This window comes from Sarcophilus harrisii, chromosome 2 (genome assembly GCF_902635505.1).
Source record: "Sarcophilus harrisii chromosome 2, mSarHar1.11, whole genome shotgun sequence".
In the NCBI taxonomy this organism is placed as follows: Eukaryota; Metazoa; Chordata; class Mammalia; order Dasyuromorphia; family Dasyuridae; genus Sarcophilus; species Sarcophilus harrisii.
In genome coordinates this window covers 370,320,488-370,345,348 of record NC_045427.1, presented here as the reverse complement: position 1 = coordinate 370,345,348, position 24,861 = coordinate 370,320,488, and the positions used below count along the sequence as shown (strand labels likewise).

The window sequence follows — 24,861 nt, the reverse complement described above, 5'->3', positions numbered from 1 at the left end:
GTCTTTTTAGATGTAGATTAAAAAGAAAATTTGGCTTTGCAGGTTCCAGGATAAAAAAAACGCGTGAAAGAAAAAAAAGGAGATAATACAATTGGACTACAAATATAACAAAGGGCAAAGAGTCCTCTGGGCACAGAAAGGAGCGTCTGGAGAAGTTTTGTTTTGTTTTTTTTTTTTTTTTGATTTGTTTGGTCTCATAGTCCCTTGTAGTTAGTTTTCTTATAGATTGGCTCACTGCGAGTTACCTTCGCACGTTAGACTCTACATCTTTGCAGAGGCCGGCTTTCTTTTCTTGGAATTTTGTAACGCCATAAAAGTGAGCCAGACTTGTCAAAAAGTATTTCTTGCACCCTATGGGATAAGGACTCTTTTTCATCCCTTCAGAATCATCCGATCCACTTCCTAAAAAGTCTGAAATATTTGTTGTTCAGTTGTTTCATACCATAAAGGGTTTTCTTGGCAAAGATCTTAAGAGTAGTTATTTCCTTTTCAAGTTCATTTTACAGATGAGGAAACTGAGGCAAACAGGGTCAAATGACTTGTTCAGGATCACACAGCTTGTAAGCCTTTAAAGTAGTATTTGAACTTGGGTTTTCCTGACTCCAGGCCTCATACTCTATCTCCTGCAGTCAGTAAAGTGAACACTCATCTAGACATTGACCTTGATTTCCTTGTGCCCCAAAGAAATCTTATCCAAAGTTCTCTCAGAAGCTGCTGTGGAGCACTTCACAGATTATCTGGAAGGGATATCAGTGTAGACCCATGCCATCTAGGTTAGAACCACAGTTTGAAGACTACATAAAGTCGGGAAATTTGCAAAGCTGCAGAGATTATTTTGCCTTATTATTTAGCCTATGGAAGTTTAAAACAGAATCCCCTGGAAGTTTTGTTACAAAGAATTAACATTCTTGCACTAGTATTAAGAATAGTCTCAGCCGTTTGTGTGTATTTAAATTTTTATTGGTTTTTGACATAAACTCTGAAACACTCAGATAATCTGTAACATTCAGTATTCCTGAAACACAACACCTTAATGTCATCAAAAGTCATACTTTTTAAAAAGCCATACCAAGGAACTGCTCTTTTTACTGGCACTAGTAGTGGTTTAAAAAGGCTCTATAGTTTTTATATTCAGGAGTCTCTGAGCATTTATGACAAATTTAAAAAACCCACATTTCAGGATAGTCTTCTACAATTCCAAACTCACATACACACAGATTTTGTATTGTTTTTTAATATATCAGGAAATAGTGTGTGCAAGAGTCAAAAGATTAATATTCCATACAGTAGTTCTGTTGCCTAATAAAAGCAATAATTAACTCACTATGGATTTATTTTAAAGATCTTAATTAAATGAATGTAAGGTTACTGGTTTCCTTTGTCATATTTTCATAAGTTGTTAAAGTTCTTCACTCTCATAGAGTCCAGATTGAGCTGCTAGGCGCTGAAATTCCCCTTCTGGGTTAAAGGCTTGTTTCACATCCAAACCTTTCCCATTTAATGCTAAGTATTTGCTGAAAGTTGGTCGAACCCGTAATTGCTTAGGATTTGGAAGAGTTTGAGTTGGACGAGCTGGAATAGATGAGATTAAAAACCAAGTTATGGAAATCTGTTCTAAAGAAGTTGTTTAAAATGGAACTTGTCATGATGTCGGGAAGTAGAGAAAGAAATAATGTGGTAGGAGAAAATATCTCCAAATTACATAGATTTTTGGGGTTTGTGTTACATATTAAAATTTCCAGGTGGGGGACTTGTTAGTCATACATACACAAAGTTAGAAATATATCTAAGAAGGAAGAACAATGACATTGTCTCTTGAATGTAATATTTATTTCTAGGTTTTCTATATTCTGTTCCACTCTAAGCACTGGCTGTAAAATTTTCTTATGTGTCATCCTTGTACATGTATCTCTTCTTTTTGCTGCTATATGTATGGGTTTTTGTGGAAGAGCTTGCCTCAGATTTATGGGAGAAATATTATGGTATTGATTTTCTTACATATTTTTTCATTAACTGGATTTGATTTGAATACATTACATCTTTTGGTTGATTGATAAAGCAAACACATTAGTGGGAGCTAATAAGCTATAGTTTTGAGAGGATGCTGCCCAATAGAGCAGCTTGAACCATGGTGGTTTTTCTTGGGAGACTCATTGTGTGAATTGATAGTGTTCCCAATTGCTGCATTTGTTACTCTACATGGAATGGCAACTTTGATTAACATTATGACATACCTGCAACATCCAGTCTAGTATTGCATGTGACCACTCCTGCTTCATTTACTGCAGATACAGTGTACCACCCAGCATCTTTCTTGTTTGCATCTTTAATCAGTAGGGTAATTCTTCCAGAGGTGTCATGGTACAAACTGAAAAGTGACATGCAAAAAATGGAAATATCAGAAACCAAGTTTTCTGAGGAATCCTTAAATGATAATTATGATAGACTAAGAATAAGCAGAATAATCAAGAAGAAAGATTTAAAAAATCAGCTGATCAATTGTTAGGAGCCCCAATTTAACAATAATTTATGTATTTTTTTTTTATAAAAGGTTTTTATTTGATCACAAAATCAAACCAAGCCAATATAATAATATGGATGCCAAAAAAATTTCTACTCCTCAAACTTAATGTTGCATTAATGGAAGTATATTAATAGGCTTACCATAATCTGGCTTGATTATGCCCCAGTTAGAATATGGCCCTTTTTAAAATTTGACTTATTTATTTAACATTTTCCCCCAGTTACATTTAAAACAGATTTTTTAAAAAAACGTTTGAGTTTTAAGTTCTCTTCATTATCTCCATCCACAATTAAGAAACTGCATATGAAGTTATGCAAAACATTTCCATAAGTCGTGTTGTCAAAGAAAATATAAATCTCCCACCCTAATGAAAATAAAAACCTTCAAGAAAAATAAAGAGAGAAAGAATGCTTCAATTTGTATTCAGACACAATCAGTTCCTTTTCTGAGTAGAGATAGGATTTTTCATAAGTCCTTCAGTATTGTGGATCATTGAACTCCTGAGAATAGCAAATTGGATTCAGTTCTGATGCCATATTTTAAGGGAGACATTGACTAATTGAGTCAATTTTTAGGGGAGGGTAACTTTAGTGAGAGGACTTGAAACTACATAATATGAAGAATATTTGAAGGAACATGGATGGAAAGAACATAATTATAGTTTTAAATGTTTCGAATGTCTTATGGAAGAGAGAATAGACTCTGCTTTGAATCTTTGTATGCTTGGTTTAGTTCTGCTTTCTAAGGTCATACAATGTGAAGAAGTTATAGGGATGGCAGATCAGGAAGAGCTTTCTAACATTTAGAATTTTCCATCAATTGAATGGACTTTCTTTTCATATAGCGACCTCCTGGTCTTTGAAAATGTTCAGATTTATATTATATAGTGTCAGGGAGGATATAGAAAGGATTTCTGCAGAGAGTGGGAGGTTGGACTAAATTAAGGATTCTTCTAATTCTAAGCTTCTAGGAAATGATTGCATTTAATTCAGAAGTTGTTTCTAACCAACAATTACTTATTTTCTTAATGTTAAACATCTCTTATTCTCCCCTTGCCCCACTATCAGTTTTGTTTCCAATATTTATTTGAACAGCAAATTCTTTATAAATAGGATAAAGATAAATTTTGCTTCTGAATCATCATGAATTTCTAATTAGAGGTCTGAAGTAATGAAGTTTTATCGAAGCTTCTATGTATTTTTCACCAGATTAAACAATGGAATCACAGAATAATAACACTTAAACCTAGATGAGATCTTCAAGATTGCCTGGTTCATCCAATTCATTTTACAGACGAAGAAACCCAGGGTCCAGAGAAATATGGTGAATTGCCTAAGATACTAAGTAAGGAGAATAAATTGCAGAGCTGGGATTGGAATACAAGACCTTTGATTAAAAATCAAATGTTCTTTCCATTCTATATATATTCTTATGAAGGGATCTTTATTTTGCAAACAAAAAACAAAAAAAAGAAATTAGAGGTTTAGAAATATCTGTAGTACCTTATTCGATCTGTGTTGAATTGTACCATTTCATTGTTTCTTTTCCAGAAAATCTTTGGTGGAGGTATAGCAGAAACTTGACATTCTAATTTTACTGAGTCCCCTTCATATACTTTTTTGCTCTGTGGTTTGTAGATAAACATTGGTGCTCTCTTATGTTCCTTTGCTATAATTTTAAGGAAATAATTCAAATATTTAAAAAAAGATATTGCAAAGAAAATTCACCAATCAAGCCAAAGTAATATTGATAAAGCCTCTTCTTTAATTAAAAGTGTACACACAATTAAAATCTTACTCCCCAAAGTGTTAAAAAAAAAATCAGGTATGGATATAAGACAATAATAGAAGAGAAGAGAATCTGTAAACATCTTATCACCTCTAGTACTAAAACAATGGAGTAATAACCTTAATTTCATGAAAATGTTTGATAACCTCTTTGTTAATTTTCTTATCTAAAGGAACACATAGGTGAATATTAAAGACAAACAGATTTCTGTTTGATATAAGGAAAAACTTCCTAATAATTAGAGCTGCCCAAAAGTAGAATCTGCTCCACTGCTTGGTATTGAGTTCTCAGCAAAGGATTTAATAGAGGCTTGAGGACCGTTGGTCAAGGACATTATAGAGGACATTTCTGTTTAGGTAGGCCAGATTTCATGTATGTTCAGATTCTCTAAATAATAATTAAGATAATAATACTTAGAATTTTCAAGTATCTTTCATTTAAAAATCTTCAATCATATTCTCTTTATTTGGGTTAATAGTATATTTGGGAGGAGGTAAGAGTGGGGATTATAACTCATTTTTCAGTTGAGAAAATAGAGGCAAAGAGTTATATAACACATAATAACTTTACTCTAGATTATAATATATAATTGTCTTTTCGTTCCCAGCTTTACACACACACACACACACACACACACACACACACACACACACTGTATTACTGCCATTTCCTTCCCTTTGTTGGAGCCTTCTTCCCTTATAACAAAGAAAAATAATTAAGTAAAAACTGAATAGGCAAATTGATTGAATCTAACATAATATGTAATATTCAACATATCTCTTACTTTATATCGTCTCTTGCCATTCTATTAGGAAGACTGAAGTATGTTTCATTATCGGTTTTCTAGGATCAAGACTGTATACTGCATTTAATCTGAGGCCAGTGGCCTTTTGGTGTTTTTGTCTAAATTATTTTAGTTATCTTTCTCTGCATCTCTCTCTGTCTCTCTCTGTCTCTCTCTGTCTCTCTCTGTCTCTCTCTGTCTCTCTCTGTCTCTCTCTGTCTCTCTCTGTCTCTCTCTGTCTCTCTCTGTCTCTCTCTGTCTCTCCCTGTCTCTTCCTGTCTCTCCCTGTCTCTCTCTCTCTCTCTCTCTCTCTCTCTCTCTTTTTTTTTTGCTTTCTCCACTCTATGTCAATCCATGTAAATTTCTTCATGTTTCTTTGAATTTCCAATTTTTTCACTAAGCTACTTCAGAAATTATAAATCTATCTTGAGCTTAATATTAATATCTCTTTGGTATCCCAAAAAAGATCAAAGAAAGAAGAAAAGGATCTTTAAGTCTAAAAATATTTATAATAGTTTTTTAAAATATAGTAATGTATTAGAAACTAAGGATAGATCATGGAATATTATTGCACTGACATAAAAACAAAATAGTTTCAGAGAAACCTGAGGAAACTGATAGAGAGTAAAGTGAAAAGAACCAGAAGGACAATATATATATATTTTAAAATCCTAGACTTAAGAATTCTGATCAATGCAATGACCATTTATAAGTTCAGTATACTGATAATGATATGCTACCTAGCTTTTGACAGATATAATGGATTCAAGATGGAGAATAAGATATATTTTTGGACATGGCTAATATAAGAATTTGTTTTTCTTGGCTTTGTAGATTTGTTTTTTTAAATTAAGTTTTAGCTTTCTCATTTATCAAGTGTCCATTTTTGCTTCCTCCCATTTAAAACAAAACAAAACAAATTGCCTACACTACACCAACTTTGCATATTTGTTCCAGGGATTTTATTTTTGTTACTTTTTTTTTTAAAATGGGGTGGTGTAGAATGGGAAAGAAGAGGACACATAGGAATGAGATAGGGACAAAAAGAAAAGTATCTTAAAAAATACACACAGAAAATGGAAAGAAGATTGTAAAAAAATCACAGACAAGTTAAACATGGCAGAGATCTTCAGGTTTATGTATAATTCTCTTTTTCTGTTCTATTTATATGGAAATACCCATTTTATTTAGTATTTAATTTCAAAATTAAAAAAAAAATTGTTACTGGTCCAGAGGGCCAGATAGTATTTTAAAACTCCATAGAACAATTTTTACTTTAATTTCTAGGATTTAGAAAAAGTATCATTGCTGCTTTCTCTTTTAAACTTTTATGAAAATTAACAATAAATTGCAGTAAGATTTATTTAAATTCATTATATATGTGTGATATTTACACTTTTTAAAAATAGTAGTATTGGAGAATTTAAAATATGATATATTTATAAACAAAGACCAAAGGGTGTACCTAATACAAATTTGAAAATAAAAAAAAAATTTTTTTGCATTTTTTTCTAAAAGAGATAGGAATATTTAATATTTTTAAAAAGAAGTTTCCTAGTAATAAAATAGCTTACGGCTAAAATCTGGCATTTAGTATTTATATTTAAGCATGCTGAAATAGCTTATTAAAGTATCATCCTAACTGATTATTTGGCACTGAATTGGCCCCCCCCAAAATTTGGGCTTTCATTTTTCCTATTTTCAATAGTTATATTAGTGCTATATAGATTTAGCTTGTAATTTATATATGCTATGTTTTATAGAGCTTAAAGGTATATGTATTAATATCCTTAACACTTACCAAGAACATCCAATTGTATGGTAAAGGTGGCTTCTCCTGCTCGATTCTTAGCAACACATGCATAAGTCCCTGCATCTGAAGTTCTGACAACTTCAAAAATGAGTGAATGAAAACCTTTTTCAGATACTATCATTTTGTGAAGTTCATCTGATTGAACTGGTCTTCCATTTAAATACCATGTTACATCAGGAACTGGTAATCCACTTACCTTTGGATAAAAAAAAAATTAGAGATGACAATATTTTAAAGCCTAGTATAACAGTAATCCATTTGTAAATATTAAATACTTGGTATCTTTATAGGTTCCTAAAAGAACAAAGATAGCTCACCTTCCCTTCCCAAGGCTTTAATAATTTTGACAAAATGGTAGAAATTTTAAATGAAGGTGAGACCCAAATATATAGCATTTAGGCTAACCTATCATTCTTTAAGACATTTCTGCATCATATTGCAGTTTTACTCTTACATGACCCAATTTTCTTATGACATTTTGGGTTAATGAAAGTTGCAGAGACCTTTCTATAGAATCTGGTAGTAATAAATAGTACTCTCTCTAAGAATAACTCTCTAAAAGGAAAACTTTTGAACTATAATTCAGGTGGAATATATGCTTTGTCCCAATAGATTAAAGAGGTTTTTGCAAACCTCTTTTAGTATACCAATTTATGAGTCTCTTATTTATTTTTCCAGAAAAAAAATTTCCACAAAAAGAAAAAAAATCCCCATAGCATGCAGGAATACGACTAGGCTGTCAAATAATCTACATTATTTGGAGGGTGTTCCTATTAATGAGATCAGAGTTATATTAAGCCAAAAAATATTGTAGGTCAATGGGAGGACAGATTGTTAAGAAGACAAATTAAGAATTCTAGTTAAAAAATTCTGAGCATCCAACAAGCCACATTGAGCTGAACAACTATGTATCTTATTGTTAACTCCCTCCAATTTTTTTTTTTTTTTTTTTTTTTTTTTTTTTTTTTTAGCATTTATTACTTTAAAGTCTATTCTGCAGAATCTTCCTTCTTCCATACATAAGTTCTCTGGTACTTGAACAAAACGTGGAGGGTAGAATTTCTCCAGGATTGATTCCTGATCATTTGTATCTCCTCTTGAAGATGATCTACTCCTATAAAACACATTTTAATAATTATTATGCATCAAAATCACTATTTTCCTTTACACAAATTCTAATTTATCTAACAAATGTGGAACCTTAGTATCAGCCCAGAGGAATGAGTAGAGCACTGAACGCAGAGTCAGGAAAATCTGGATTCAAATACTGTCTCAGATTCCAGGTAAATCACTTAACTTCTTTGTCAAACTGATTTCTAGTTTTCCCAGCAATTTTTATATATAGTGAACTCCTGTCCCCAAAGTCTGGATCTTTGCATTTATTTAATACAAGATCACTTTAGTTATTTCCTAGTATGTATTGTGTACCTAATCTATTCAATTGCTCCATCAATGTTTGTTAGCCAGTACTGGATTGTTGTAATGATTACCACTTTGTAATATAGTTTTAGATCTGGTACTGTCTAGGCCACCTTCCTTCACTTTTTTTTATGAGTTCCTTTGATATTCTTGATCTTTTTCTCTCCCAAATAAATTTTGTTATTTTTTTCTAGCTCTATAAAATAATTTCTGGTAGTTTGATTGATATGGAACTGAATAAGCATATTAATTTATTATAATGTATTCTATTCAGATATTTCCTGGGTTTGTCTTGGCAGGTAGACTTCCAAATATTTTATATTATTCACAATTACTTTAAATGAAATAATAATGAATAATGTTATTTATTTTAATATATTCATTATATTAATATTACCAATATATTCATTATAATAACATTATTAAATGCATTAAAATACATACAATTACAAAGGAAACTCATTATATTGAATTATAGTTTTAAAAATAAGAACTAAAAGACAAATTCATGAAGCCCAGGTTAAAAAAATCCCTAGACAAGATAATTGCTATTGTTTCTTCCAGATCTAAATCCTATTTTAAAAATCATAGTAGTTTACTTATAGTAGGTTTGAAAACTTGGTTATATTCTCTAACTTAGATGAACCAGTCAAACAAAATAATATACCAAGTAGTGGAAAAAATTACTTTATCTTAGATTTTACCTTATCTGTGGTGTAGGCACCTGCAGTCTTGCATTTTCTGAGTTGTGCTATTTGAAAATAAAATAGTGAGAATTTAAGTATCGTAATGCTATTCTGGAAAAGCAGCAGATCAATAATTTAGAATCTAATCTTGTGTTTCCTTTCTAGGTGGCAGTGATGCATTTTATCAGCATTTCCTCAAAGTAAATTATAAGTTTAGTTTATAATCAATGTAAAGAAGCTTTCAGACATCATCTAAGTCCCTTTTTGCCCTTTTCATGAGAAATCACAGAGATCAGTGAAAACAAATCATAAATACTGGGTTCTCACAGGCAAGTAGGAGAGTTTCTAGACTGTTTTTCTTTTTATTTTGCAGCTGTCAGTTTCTTTATGAAAGAGGTGAGCACTGGATATATTTAAAATGAGACCAAGGTACATAGTGCCCTTTAATAAAACAAGAATAGATATGAAGTCACTTAACTTGGCAGCAATGTTAAAAAATGGTAGCAAAGTACACGTCAGCCTGGAAAATACTTCTCTCCTTAGCTTATGGCACTAGACTTTGACATGTTCCATACAAACCATGAGTAGAATTGTGGAAGACAAATAAAAGAAACTTAATGGATTCCTATTTAAGAAATGCATATTATTTAAGTTAAAAAATATTAAGTTTAATTACTGTTAAGAAAAAGCTGTATATCTAGGTCCTTTTTGCTTCTTAATAATGTCTTTTGGGGAAATCTTTAGCAAGGAAATAACTAGGATGAAAATCTTGCAGCTCTTATTTTCTAAAATGTTTATATTAGTCTTCTATCACACTAATATTAAACTAGGATGCCTGTTTCTCCATAGGCCTGACAACACTAAATTTTAAATTTTTTTTGCTACTTTTGCCATGCTTGTGGGAATCTTAAAATTGTTTTTCTAGGTTATATGAAAATTTCATTATTTTTTCATGTGATTATTAAGCTTGTATTTCTTTGTCAAATTTCCTTTTCATATTCATTGACTGTTGGCTCCATATTATTAGTTTTATAAACATTTCTTATAGATTTTGATATATTAGACTATGTTCATTGCAGATATGTTCCCCAATGTTTCTTTTCCTTCAATTTTAGAGACATTGCTAAAAAATTGTTATTCTGCATTAGTATAAAGAATTTCTTAACTTGGAGCTTCCTGTACCAATGGAATAAAAAGTTTGGACCTAAAACAAGACAGTGAACTAATGAGAATAAAAAACATACAAAAATATGCAAATCCATTCCTATTTAAAAATCACAATGGAAATGCATGCCAAATGGAGAAAGATAATGAAAATATACCTGTGCAGAGTTCTGTGATTCACTATCATTTTGTGCTTGAAACACTGCAGCAGCATTCTGTGGTCCCAGCAGCCTGCGAGCCATCTTCTCTTCATATGTTAGCCGCTGCAAGGAGACCAGACATGGTGGTGACTTGACTCTAGATGTGAATCAATGAATGAAGGCCATACCACTCCATCTGAATTTGCATACCCTAAACTACCAGAATTTCTCAGAGAGGCCTCTTGGTTATCTCTGGCATAAATAAAGAGACAATAGGCTCTGGTATCAGTGAACCCAGGTTAGAATCTTGCCTCTGTTCTTATTACTTGCAGGATCCTCAGCACGTTATTTCGCTTCTCTGGAACTCATTCTCCTTGTCTGCAAAATGAGGGAAATGGACTACATAACCTTTGAATTCTCTTCTGGTTGGAACTCTGTGATTCCACACCAGTAATTCCTTTTTCTATCTTGTTTTATGGTGCTAAGTCTCCATAGGTTTACTCATAATAATGAGTAATAATGAGTTAGGCTTCCCAGTCTAACATTGGAGAGAAATCTGGTACAGTCACCCTTAAATAAGGCTCTCTGGGGGTACATAAGATTAGCACAATGTCTGGCATGCAGTAAGCACTTAATAAATGCTTGTTGATTGACTGAATACTGAAAGTTGATAGAATGTTCCATCCCTTCCCTCTATCTTCTTCTACTTTCCCTCTTTGAAATCAATCAATCTATATGGAACCTCTTATATACCATGCACTATACTGGGAACTGAACATACAGCTTCTACAGGAAGCCTTCCTTAACCCCTATTAATTCCAGTGTTTTCTCTCTTTTAATTATTTCCTATTTATCCTGCACATAGCTTGCTTTATATACTTTTTTGCATGTTGTCCTCTGATTAGATTCTAAATTCTTTGAAGGTAGGGACTGTCTTTTGCATCTTTTTATATCTCCAAAAATTAGCACAGTGCCTGGCACATAGTGCAGCATTTAATAAATGTTTATTAAATGAATGGAGAAAGAATGAACTAATGCCTATTTTCATACCCTCATATCCAGAGTTTAATGTTTTGAAAATCCAATGGGTACTTAGCCTTTCTGCTTGCTTCAAATAGAATACTTCCTCTTTGGAAGGGGATATGTATTTCCTTTTCACAGTGACCACTGTTTTTGCACTTACCTTGAAGTCACGTAACTTGGTGATAACCACTGGGCCACCATCCTAGGATTTATCTACTTTCTTTTCTCCTGACTCCCCACAGAGATGAAAGGAATGGACTGCAATTGTCTCTGAGGTTAAATGCTCCTGTGGGCTGCTACCGATACACTACTACTCCCTCCATTTCATTTTTCCTCAGGAGCAATGAGTCTTTGTTACAGCTCTGGTATTATTTGACAAAATTCATGGAAGCTGGGTATATGGTATTTATTAAGAATGGTAGGCTTTTGGGAATTTACTCTAGCACTATAATCTAGCAATAATAGGGCCATGTTCAAAGCGAGAAAGTTTCATTGTGCCATTCAGATCAATGCTATATTAGTCCCATGCTTAATAACTGCTAAAAGTCAAAGGTTTCAATTAAAGAAATTATGACATAGTATCAGATGCTTTTCGAAGTAAGCATAATCCTAAACTTTACTGAGCTTGGAAACAACAAGAATTGATGTAATCAGAACTAAATTCATAATTGAACCCTGCATACTAAAAAAATTAGACATTTCACATACTTGGTTTCCATTGTGAAGAAGGTTGTCCTTGCACCGAAGCTTTCTTTCTAAATCTTGAATCAGAGCTTCTTTGGATCCTTGTATTTCATGATCAGGAGTTTTTGGTATCAGTTTAGGATGTGCACTTTGGGCTGGTTTAGCATTTACAGGTTGGTTGACTGATGGCTGCTGGTAACTGACAAAGAGACGGAAAGAGAAGGAAAGGTCTTTGAGAGATACTACAATTCAGTGTCTTCTTTAAGCTGGAATTAATTCAGTTTTTTATGATTCTCTGATATAATGAAATAAGTTTATATTTATAACCACAAACCTGACTCCTCCTAATGCTTCAGAATTTCAAAAGGTCCTTTAAACATGAAGATCACAACTCCTCCACTACTTAGGGTTTAATGAGTTACTGTAGTAATTAAAAAAGTCTTCATTTTATGGCTTTCTTTCTGGACATAAATCTCTCCAAATTAGCTAGACTAGCCTTTAGATAACTTGAATTCAGAAAAACTTAGATTCAAATCTCATCATATTTACTAGTTATGGGACTGGGCAAAGTACTTAAATATGCTGAACTTCAGTTTCCCTATCTGTAAAATGGTGTTAATACTACTTGTAGTACCTACCTTACGGAGTTGCAGGATCACAGCAATAACAATGTTTAAAAATGATTTGCAGACTCTAAAACATTAAAGAAATATTGATAATGACAGCCACAGAGTGTGTGTGTCAGAGTTTATTCTCAAAATCTTTATCCCTTGATAGGACTTATAACTTATTCCCCTGTCATGGTGGGAGATTGAAGGGGACCTTTGATGGTGAAGAATGATGGCTGGTACTGCTAATACTATTGCTGCTACTTTTGTTTCAGGTCTGTGATTTTATTGGTGTAAAAAATTCTCAGGAATTAAAGTTGATCAGCCATTGCTCTGCCACACATCAAGTCTTAGATGACCTGGGGACCCTGAAAGATTAAGTGATTTACCTAGCCTCACACAGCCAGTAAATGTCAGAGAAAAGATTTGACCCTGATCTTCCTGACTTTGAGACTGGCTTTCTATCTACTCTCCCTTGCTGCTTTTTTTTTTTTTAACTACTTACTACTATCACTAAAAAATATTGATTATCACAAAATGAGTTATGAATCAGGGTTTTAAATGAAGAATGGCTAGGTAGCTGAGTGACAAGTGGACAAAGTACTGAACCTGGAATCAGGAACACCTAACTTCATATTTGGCCTCAGACACTTACTAGTTGTGTAATCCTCAGCAAAAGTTATTTAACTTGCCTTCCTCAGATTGCTAATCTGTAAAATGAGGATAATAATAGCACCAACTCTCAGCGCTATAGTGAGGATCAAATGAGATAACATTTGTAAAGGGCTTTGCAAACTTTCAAGTACCACATAAATGTTAACTATTATTAATGAGTTAAATTTTTTTTTCCTTGAGCAATCAGGGTAAAAGGAAATGAATTTAAGTTGCAGGAATAATTTGGTTGACGTTAGGAAACACTTTTCTATAAAAATAATGAGATTCAAAAATGAGTCCTAAGGGAGGTGATTTATATTTTCTTAATTGAAGATCTTTTGTTGGAGTAATCTATCTAAAAGTGGTCTCTGGAAGATCTTCCAATCTTATCATTTTGACTTTCTGAAAGTGTATATCTAAGTGTATGGATGCATCTCCCAGTATGAGCATATGCTACTGAGTAATGGAAGTTAACCTAATTGTGTTATTGTTACCTATCTTATCAAAGGCTGGCTGATATGTATACTTTAATATATATGGAATTCAATCTGTTTATTTTGGAGGCAGTAGTGGGTAGAAGCAGAGGAAGCTATATCAGAGAACAAGAGCTAATCAAATTTCGAGAACTGTGTAATGAGGAAATTGAGAAAAGTGATGGGAGAGCACATAAACTCAAGGTTAATGCTTAAGAGGTATCAGCTGACCTATGAATGTAAGTTAGAAGTTCCAAACTGTGGAAATGAGGAGAGAAAGAGAATCTCAAGACATCTGTAGGTGTAGTGGGCTATAAGGGATGGATTTGTTGAAGAAGTTTGCTTTTGGATCCTGGAATTTAAATTGATGCTCACAGAAGCTTTTAAAATTTAGTTTTGTAAAAAAAAAAAAAAAAAAAAAAAGTACAAGTGCATTTATTTAGTGTTGTAATTAAGGAATAGAGAAGGACAATGCAGGGATCTGAATTTGTATAAGGCAGACTAAGAAACTGTATATTGTGTCAATTTATGCTAAAATTATGCACAGAATAATTCTAATCAGAAATGGCAAAAATCAGCAATGATGGTATTTTAAATAGAAGGGAATATTTACAGTTACCCATTTTCTCTTCTAATCTCTTTTTAGATTGGAAATTTCCTTTTCTTTCTGCTATGAGATTGTTTTGTGAAATATCCTCATTCTAAGTCTGGTTCTAGTAGAACAATGCTAAAGATCCCTTCATATTTCCCTCTCTAAAATGCTACTATTATACAATGTAAGACAATATTTTTATATTCAGAGGATGAGAAATGGAAGGTAGAAGAGACTACATGGCTTAGTAATTGTATTAATTCCTTTATATGTATTAATATTAATATATATGTATTAGCTATACATGATTATACACATGATATATGTAATTTACATGTATTAATATGTGTGGGTTTTTTGTGTGTGTATGAAATTGTCAGGAAGCATTTTTTTTGTTGTTTTCAAATTTAATTGATCACAGCAAGTCAGATGTTGGTTTTAACATGACCACTTGGTACCTTGTTTTGTTTACCTATTGGCTTTGATTCTTTAGTAAATTTCAAAGTCAGTGGCTGATTTGGACCAAAGTTAGTAGGCCGGTGTTAATAAGGTTCTATATCTTCAGTTTGATTGGTGGTTGAATTTGCCATTTTACAACAAAATCTTAAACTCTCTTAAGGTTTTATCTTCTGTAATTTTGGACAGGTATCAATAAACTTTGTTCAGTAGTTGTGTTGAATATGCAATTGTACTCAACTGTGTCTTCAGCTTATATTTTTATATTCTTATTATATTGTTTGCCTAGACAACTCTAAGTATGGTATAAAAGCCCTTTAAACAATAACTTCTAAAGTAGGAAATGCTTCTGTAAATCTGTAACCATAATGCCAACTACCAAAATTATTATAGGCTGACAGAAAGGAGAATAGTGAAAGAGGAGGGAACAGAATGGGAATGCGGAAAGAGAAGTGAAAGAGAATAATTTACCTTTTATTCTCTTTCACTTCTCTTTCCATACCACATAGGGGACAGGGTGATAACAAAAAGCTTGGTCCAGTTCTTTGCACTCTAAGCTCAGAGGCATTATAATACAGTGTAAAGAAGACTGGATATAAAATTAGAGAACTTGGGTTCAAATCCCACCTTTCTTCCTTTCTTGCTTTATTATTTTGGGAAAATTATGTAATCACTGAATCTTAGTTCTTTGATTTGTAAAAGAAAATTAGATTAGTTTGTCTTGAAGACCCCTCCCAACTTTTAATATATGATATCTTGATCTTCATTATTTATTTTTCAATTTTCTCACTTTATTGAAGAAAGAATTGAGACCAAGAAAAGAGAAAGACCTAAGACCATGATGCAAGTTAATGCATTAATTGTTTTACATGAAATCTTTTAGGGTATCACTGATGATTCTGAAAGGAAAGATAGATGCCTAAATTAATGACTGAATATTTAGATGCATATTGTATGTAAAATATTATATTGTATAATTTATATAGATGTATTTTATATTATCCATTGATATATTGAATTAAAAATTAGACAATTTCTATCTTTAGATTCATTTGTATGTTCAAAAATAATGAGTATCTGTTTTGTGTGTAGATGGCTCTCTGCTAGGTACTATACAAAGAAGTACAACATATAGTTCTTGCCTTATATATTTAAAGCTTCAGTTTATATTTACATTATCCATAAATGAAAGATAATTCAGTCAAAAGTCACTTAAAAAATATTGAGTGCATGTTGATCAATGATTCTAGGCATTTTGGAATACCTCTCCCTCATCCTAAGTTTTTTAATCTTCTTATGAGAGAATATGTGGAGAATTTTACAACATTCATGTCATAACTAGAGATTCAGGTTTATATCATCTCAGGATTTGAAAGAACTTTGTGAATTATAGGTCTAACTTCTATTGGAACAGGAATAATTTCTTTAACATCCCCGAAAAGCAGTTGGTCCTATGGATTTATTAAAACTATAAATTGCACATATCTACAAAACCTCAGGCAGTGAGATGATGGAGGAGAAGGAGTCCTGGTTCAGAGTCATGAAGACCTGAATTCAAATTTTGCCTCAAACAATTACTCATTGTATTATCCTGGGTAAGTCACAGCCTCCTTCAGCTTGTTTCTCCATCTGTAAAATGTGGATAGTAATAGCACCGAATGAATTAACATATAGAAAGCACCTTATGATCCTTACAGTGTCATATTAAGGCTAAACATTATCATCATAGGAAAAGGAAATAGCAAATTATTCCAGTATTTTATCAAGAAAATCCCTTGGGATTACATAGAATTGTACTTGACTGACTGAATGACTAAAACAACAGTATGATTGCACTCTCTTCATGTTTTCATTATTAGCATTATGGAGAATTTTATGTTTTCATGTGCAATGGAGAAAGCACAAAATCAGTGTCCTAGATCATACTCTGTTTCACTGGTGTGAATTTGGGCAAGCCAGCTAACATCTTTCCTTCATCTATAAAATGAGGGAGATTCAATTATTCTTTGGATCAGAGGCCTTTTAGTACTACTGTCTCATTTTATAATTGAGGACCCCAAAGCTCAGGATTTATTCACAGTCACAGAGATAAACCTTTTCAAAGGCAGAAGTTGAATCCTGGTCTTTCCACTCCACAGCTAGAGCTCTTGCCAATATATGATTTCTCATGTCCTTATATCAATGAGAATAGAATGAACTCCTTTTACTTGATAATTTGCTCCTAATGTTGCCATAGGACACTAATCAATTTTCTGCCTCTCTAGGTTTTAGTTTAAACTTATTCTAACTGTTTTATTTATAAGCTGGTTTTTAATGTCACTTATCTGAGTTGCCAGAACTAATTACCATTACTTATAGAAAAATTGCATATAGGAGGAAACTTGGCCTCTGGAAAGATGGAGGGAAAAGAGGAGTTTTTAGGGATCTATCACTGTCTATAAACAAACTAATCTTTCCAAGGTCACTTTCTTATTCCTAAAAAAAACAAAGGCATTTTTTTGGTTCCTGTCATCTTATATGACTTCTTTGGGATATATGAAACTGTAGATTATTTTATTCTTGGACTTCTCACAGCTCTCATCCTTCTTCTTTGACTATTCCATTTCTGTCTCCTTAACTGGCCTCTCATCTTATTCCTAACCTTTAAATTCATCAGGTCCTGTAGAATCTGTCTCTTTTTCCTGTTTTTCTATTCTTTCTTTTGCTATTAATGTTACTTCATTGATCACCTTTATACATATTATTTCCCAAATTATATCCCTCAACCCCAATTTTTTCATTCTATTTTTCTGACTGCTTCTAGGTGTGTCTACTTGGATGCTCCATGAGCATCTCAAATTCAACGTATTCAAAACTAAGCTATTCCTCTTTTCTGCAAAACTTTTTCCCTCAAAACTTTCTTTCCTTCTTAACTTCTCTATTTCTGGTGATTGCACCACCATCTTTCTACCCAACCCCTGTTTATAACTTTGGGATCTCTCACATACAATGTCCCTCAAGCCTGGACTGCACTCCATCCTCACTTTTACCTTTTAGAATCCCTTGTTTCCTACAAAGCTGAGTTTAGGTGCCACATTCTACATAGTTTTTCCTCATTCCCACTCTTAAACTGCCAGCTATTAGTGTTCTCCTCTTTTCCCTAATCACTTAGGGAATTACTTAGTATTTATTTTCCCCAAACCTTATGAATCTATTGAATTCACCAACAGAATAAAGTACCTATCCAGCTCAGCTCTTGGTACATAATAGATCCTTACTTGATGCTTGTTAATTGAATCTTCTCAATTCTTTACCTCCCATATCCAATTAGTTGTTAAATATTATTGATTCTAACTTTTCAATGCCTTTCAACTCTATTCTCCCCTTTTCTACTGTTGTTAATCTCCTAGTTCAGGTTTTCATTCTTTCTTGCCTTGGCTTTTGGGGTGTATTTCCAAATACTGTCCAAACCAATCCCCTCAATCTATCTTCTTGATCAACCCTGAGTAAGCTACCTAAAATGCTCTACTAGATTTACATCACTCCATTTTCTGGTGAATCTAGTACAAATCTGTGATCCTGAACATCCAAGTCCAACTACAACCTTTATTTTCAGCCTTATCTTGTATTTATATTTTCATATACTTATTCCTTCATACTTATTCTTTGTTCTTATTCTACCTTTCTCACCTCTCTACCTTTGTTTTCACTAGCCCTTATTCTCAGAATTGACTTCCCCTCCTTACCCAATCTTTGTGGAAGACATTTATTTGGGCCTCACTTAGTTCCTTATCTGTGAAATGAGGGTGTTAGATTTGATGGCCTATAAAAAATTTGATGGCCTCTGCCTGCCCGCCCCCCCCTTCCTCCCTCCCTTTCTCTAAGACATAACAAGACACAACTCAGGATCTACCCTCTTGCAAGAGAAAATTGTTTTTCTTTAGTTCTTTTTTTTCTGCCTGGAACTTTCCTTATCACAACTCTGTATTTATATATAATTTTTTCATTTAAGCTTCTTGAAAGAAGGATCTGTCTCATATTTATCTCTGAATTTTCAGTGCGATGTGTGGTATCTTCCTTACCAGACCTTAATAAATGCTTTTTATATTGGACTGGATTGTACAAAATGTCTACAAAAAAAATTCTCAAGGCGCCTCCGATCAACTCACTGATGGGCTGGCCAAGGTTTAGGAAAGCTGATAGCCTTAAAGTCTGCATAAACCCTAAGCATGAGGGTCATGTTTTAAAAAAAGGCACAAGTGCAATGTTCTTCTGTGTATCAGGTTCTCCCAGATATAGCTTTAAGGCTTGTGGAAATAGTGCATTTAGTACAGATCAGAAGGAAATCTTTACTGAATTTAGACCAGGCCAGTCAAGTTAGAGGAAATGAAGCTTAAATTACTGACAAGAAGCTTTAATACCATAACCAATCTCCATATAATCCTTCCTCCATATGATGGTAGGAAAACTCATTTACACTATCAGAATTCCAGATTTTTTTTAAGTTATATTTTGGGTTTTGGAGGGAAAGACATTAGGTAGGAAAAAAAAAAGATTGAGAGAAGACTTAATAGCTTTTAAATGTGGTTGAGGAAATCCTCTCTCACAGGAGGATGAAGAACAGCTGTTTTTTATGTGCACTGAGCCCATAAGAAGAGGAAATAAGCTGAAATTACAGAGGGCCTTAGGTTATACATAAATGAGTGTGGGTGTCACAGGAATTCTTTCCCAAGAAGATGGATCATAACAAGAAAAATTACTGTTTGTAGGAAAGAGGATGAACCTCCTGAAGTTCCTGCCAACACTTTGGTCCTGTGTACTCTAGGATAGTTGTAGATTCAGAAAGCTGTCAGGGATTGTAACATAATGTTGTTTACAAGTGCATTGCAGAATTTCTGTACCTTCTTGTCTATAAGCTCAAAGTCAATTCAAACAAGCAATTGTGGCTTTATTATCTTTTAAATGGACACTTACTTGGATTCCACAGCTGTAGGGGTTTTACTGCTGCTGTAGTCAGGTTGTGATGGTAATACAGAACTGAGGAAGCTGGCAGGGGACTGGTTATAGGTAGATGTCACCCTGTGTCCTGGGGAAGAGCCAGAAAGCTGCTGACCAGAAGCTGGGAAAGCTGATGAGGATACTGTGATCTGAGAGCTCACAGTAGAAGAAGCAGAATATCTTTGCTCTGTGCATTGCCGGGGGTGGATAAGGATGGAAGACTGTTTGGTTTGGCTGGTAGAGAAGGTTGAAGTCTCTGGCCCTGGAGGCTGTAGCCTGGAGCTGCATGTGTTCTGTGATTGGATAAAGTGTTTTGGACGCTCGTAGTTAAACATTGTGGGCTGGTATTTGGAGGGATTGGAAGGTGAATTATTGCAGTTATTATTTGATCCTGGTAGTGAGGTTCTTGGAGTTATAGGTGGTGAGCTTGAAAAATCTGGAGTCTGGAAGGAGTCAGAACAAAGCTTGATGAGTTCCGGGGAGGAGATTGATGTTGGTCTTGATGACTCAGCTCTCTCTTGAAGAATACTGTCCCTTCAAAATGAGAAAGGAGACATGAAGAATTAAGGCAGTTAGAATATTTATTTAATTTTTTTAATAAGATTTTTTCTTTTCATTTTCATTCCTGTCTTTTCTCCTTTCCCAGATTTCCATGACTTTTTAAAAAGAAAAATACCAAATAACTTTTTAGCTTTATATATAGATTTTATTTTTCAATAAGCATGACAAGATAAATATTTTAAAATCCAACAAAGTCAAATAAAAAAGCATTGGAGTAGGAGTCAGAAAACACCCAAGTTTTACTTCTAGCTTTATCATAAAGTTACTCTCTGACAATATAAAGTTATTCCCTATAAGGGCCTCTGTTCCTTCCTCTGAACAATGAAGGAATTGTATCATCTATTTCCAAGTTTTCTTTTATCTGAAAAATTTGTTCAAGAAGTTTATTCTATAATGTTACACTGTGTAATTAATTTATAATTTCATCCTACGCTTATTGCTCATTTGGATCATTTGATTAGTTAAAAGGGTTTAATGATTGAAAACATGAATAATAATAATAATGAAAACAGCATTTTATATAGCCTTTTAAGTTTTGTAAAGACTTTTATCCTCATAATAATCCTGGGAAGTAGGAATATTATTATTCCCTCTTTACAGATGAGGAATCTAAGAAAAATAATTATAAAACCATAGTAACATAGTTTGTATTTGCTATTGGATTTGAACTCATACCTTCCTGAGTCCAGGTCTAGCACTGCTCTCTCCCCACTGAACTTTATGGTTAAAATTCTTTCATGTCTTTTTCAGTTATTATTATATTCTCTTTAGTTTTTTCTTTTCCCTCATGATCTTTAAAACTCAAAATGTCAGATATTCTACCACCCTGTCCATTTAAAAGCTTTCACAATAAATTATTTCATTCATATATTAAGGTCTTAGTAAAACTGGGGAAGCATAAAAAAGACTTCTTTTTTTAAAGAAGGAACATAATTCTTATGTCCTTCACTTCTTATCCCTTCCCCCACCATACACACACATCGACACAATGCCATAGAACGGTGTGTACTGCTGCAACATAACTGTCATCAGCTTTCAGATATTGGCAGGAAGATTTTCCACTTTGTACAATTCACAGCTTGTTCCACCACCTGACTAAGTAACTGGCAGACAGTTTTGTCCAACTGGGTGGGTCCAGAGTGGGTAAATATGGGATTGCATATGTAAAAGTGTCCCAGTATGTTTCTTTTACTGCATCCAGAAAAGAAGAGAAACTAGACCTTAACATTTTCTGCCCTGGTATTTTTGGATGATATATGTCACTGTTCCCCTCTATTACTCTGGATAGTTTAGGTTTGACAGGAGGTGATAATTACTCAGGTGAGGCTGTCTACTAGTTGTCAAAATAGTTATTTTCAGTCAGAATGTTTTGTATTAGATTCATAGATGAAACATAATAACTATTCATATTTATATAGCCCCTTAAGATTTGTGAAGCATTTTCTCACAATAACCTGTGAGTTGTCATAAATATTATTATTCCAGTTTTACATATCCCCATATGAAGAAATATGAAGAAATGTTAAGTGATTTGCCAAAATCATACAATTAGCAAGTTTCAGATTCAGAAATCAGACCAAATCTTAGAGATCAGGACACTGAGATTTAAAGACATTATGGGTCTTTTAGGAGCAGAGTGTTACAAGTTATGAGTCTTATCGAAGCAGACTTAGAGTATGTCCCTAATCATACAGGTAGAGTTAGGACTTAAACCCAGGCTTCCTTTCTCTAGGTTCAGAGCCTTGGAAAAAAATGTTTTATTTTGGGAAATAAATGTTTTTGTGAATTTTTTTCCATTGCTGATATGTTTTCAGTGATTCACTGCTAACCTTCCAGAAAAAAAGAAAAAGAACCATGTCTGATAAAATATACCAGTTTCTACACCTATGATCCACCACAATTTTACCCAGAGTAGAGAAATCAGAACTTTTTATAATATAGCTAACTTCACTTCAGATAATGAACTTTTCACTTACTAAATTGAGTGTATGCTTTTTATTATTTTAACAAAGCTTGAAATGTATGAAAATCACTTATTTGGTGATTATAAGAAGAAAGGATTATTGTAGTTTTTGTCTAATAACAGATTTAATAATAAATGAAAAAAGTTCAAGACAGATTTAATGCTATGCTATAGCTATGCTAATGCTATAGCATATGGTTGGAGTCCAAGCCTTAAATTAACTTTTGTATGGAGAGACAAAAAAGCTACTTAATAGCCAAGATAAAGACTATAATGGAAAAGAACCTTTGAAAAGACACATAAACCATAATTTCCATGTAAAAATTATATACCCTCTAGAATACATTTTGGATAGAAACTACATTAAGTCTTTAAATTATTGGAGGGGGTGTAGGAAGTAGTAAAGGGGATTGAAAGATGGAGAAAGATATGTTAGCAGAAGTCTATAGAACACATAATTAAAACAAAAAGTCTTCATTTTAAAGTAAAGTCTTTGTCTTTTTAAGCTGTGTTCATTCTATTGCAGGCTTTAAAATAGAATTTGTTAGATCTTAAATTCCCTTCTTGTGAGATCAAATTGTTCAGCTGTCATTTCAAATAACAAAAGGATAAATTGTTTAAGGGTACAGTAAATAGATAGATTCAAGGAAGAGGTTTCTATTTTCCTTCACATTCACTTTTAGAATGTTGTACTGGCCCACACATTTTGGTAATAGCACTTGTCTGTGCAATTATGAATTACTGATGTTTTTTAAAAAGCTAATTTTAACACAGATATTTGAAAGTCTTATTTATCCAGCATATTAGTGAGAGATTTTAAGAGTTTGGAAACTTACTTTCATAGTCTATACTTGCTTACTGCCAGTTATAAATTCAAGTCTGTCTCTAAAATTGTATGTATACAGCAGAAACTAACCTATTCCAAATGATGTTGTTATCATCTTTATTTAAAAATTCCTTAAAATTTATTTTTAGGCTGCTCAATAAGTATAGACCACTTCAGTTACAGAAATCAAAAACTATGAAAATTTCATCCTAACAGATTTGTAGAAAAAATACTTAATTCCCTAATCTAGGATGTCTTTTAAATCAATAGAAATCCTTAAAATACTTATCTTAAATAACCTTTTTCCAGGGGCAAATACTCCTTTTTCTATAACTAATAATAATCAATTGCTTTTTTGAAACTAGCAAAATATTTCAAACCTCCCTTCTGTTCAGCCTTACAGATTCCTGCTGTTTTCAAATTGATCATATCTCTCTCTTCTCTGATTTTATTACTATGTTGTATAACATTTACAACTTCCTAAACTTATATCCATAAATAATCTTTGTAGAGAAGATCCCTGATTTGGAAGAAACTGTGGCAAAAAAAGGCAAGACTTACCTCTAGCTCCAGATGGTGCTACCTACGTATAACCCACTATTGAGGGGGAGGGAGAAGCATTCTGGTCCCTTGCAGACTAATCATAGTGACCCTGTACTTAGTATTATAACTCCAGTGACTTTTATCAGCTGCCAAACAGTGACATCTGATGTACTTGCCTGTCTATCTACCTATGCTGGTGTGTCAAAGTAAGAGTCCACAATTTAAAATAGCTTGGTATAGTGGAAGGAGCCCTGGACTGTTAGGCAGAAGTGTTGGGTTCAAGCAGCATCGCTGTCTCTTGCTATAAGACTCCAACAAATTACTTTTCACTCTCTCAGCCTCAGTTTCTTCAGCCATAGAAAAAATGAGGAGGATAGGACTAACTAATCTTTAAAGACCCTTCTATGTCTTGATATTTTGTGATTCTTTGAAACAATTTTCCAAATGCTTTTGTGACATCCAAGGAATGAGATTTTTACAAATGTTTTTGTCTCTTCTGGTGCTTATATGCCTCTGTTTTAAAATAGATTTTTAATAAGGGGTGAGGGGAAGAGCAGAGAATTAAAGAAGGAGGGGACTTAAAATTGTGATGCAATAGATTTAGAGTTAGGGGATTGAGGCTGGCTCCTGTCTGTGCTTCTTATGAACAATGTAATGTTAAGTAATTATTTTCTCTGTGTCTCACTTTCTTCCTCTGCAAAATGAAATGATCGAATTTGATGATTATTAAAGCCTCTTCCTTTATCTGAATCCAAATCCTATCACCCCCTTCCCCCAAAATGAAACATTGGCCACATGGTTGAATGGGTGGTGGAGAACTGTTTGGTGAATGATTATAGGAGAGAAGAGAACCTGATGGGGTGCCCAATGGTTGGATTTTATATACCAAGGAGAACTTGTCCTTGGGAATTTTTTTTTAAACTCACCTATTATTTCATAAACATAGGAGCTCCCAATGAGGAACTCTCCCTACCAATGACAGCTTGTTCTGGACGTTTTTGTCAACCAGAAGGTGACTAAGGCAGCTGACCCCAAGGAGAAAGATGTGGTCTGCAGAGTGCAGTGGCACATTGACCTCAGCCATCTATAACAGAGGCTGTATGGATTTGTTTCTTTGCAAGGCCTTCTTATCTTTGAGGACATTTATTCTTTAGGGAATATGAAATATAGGATTTAGATTCAA

The 24,861-nt window shown here is 33.4% G+C and overlaps 2 protein-coding genes across 2 annotated transcripts in view; one reads left to right on the top strand and one right to left on the bottom strand.

Annotated features, from left to right (window-relative positions):
• Positions 1-24,861, top strand: part of FAM13B (family with sequence similarity 13 member B) — a 231,591-nt gene that overhangs the window by 181,408 nt on the left and 25,322 nt on the right. The gene's annotated exons all lie outside the window — the stretch shown is intronic.
• MYOT (myotilin) lies at positions 945-23,799 on the bottom strand. The gene is made up of 10 exons (XM_031953323.1): positions 23,697-23,799; positions 19,762-20,319; positions 12,050-12,224; positions 10,337-10,441; positions 9,033-9,079; positions 7,891-8,023; positions 6,898-7,105; positions 4,027-4,192; positions 2,235-2,368; positions 945-1,572 (listed from the first exon to the last, which is right to left on the bottom strand). Exons 2-10 carry the CDS (start codon positions 20,118-20,120, stop codon positions 1,400-1,402), a joined length of 1,500 nt encoding a protein of 499 aa, XP_031809183.1. The 5' UTR covers positions 20,121-20,319; positions 23,697-23,799; the 3' UTR covers positions 945-1,399.

Excerpts from the sequence above, each read along its gene's own strand:
- MYOT (XM_031953323.1), bottom strand. The coding sequence starts at position 20,120 with ATGTTTAACTACGAGCGTCCAAAACACTTTATCCAATCACAGAACACA. Across the intron at positions 7,106-7,890 it reads TCTGCAGAATAGACTTTAAA|GTAAGTGGATTACCAGTTCC; the intron begins GTAATAAATGCT and ends TTTTATCCAAAG. Across the intron at positions 4,193-6,897 it reads CATACAATTGGATGTTCTTG|CAAAGGAACATAAGAGAGCA; the intron begins GTAAGTGTTAAG and ends TTAAAATTATAG.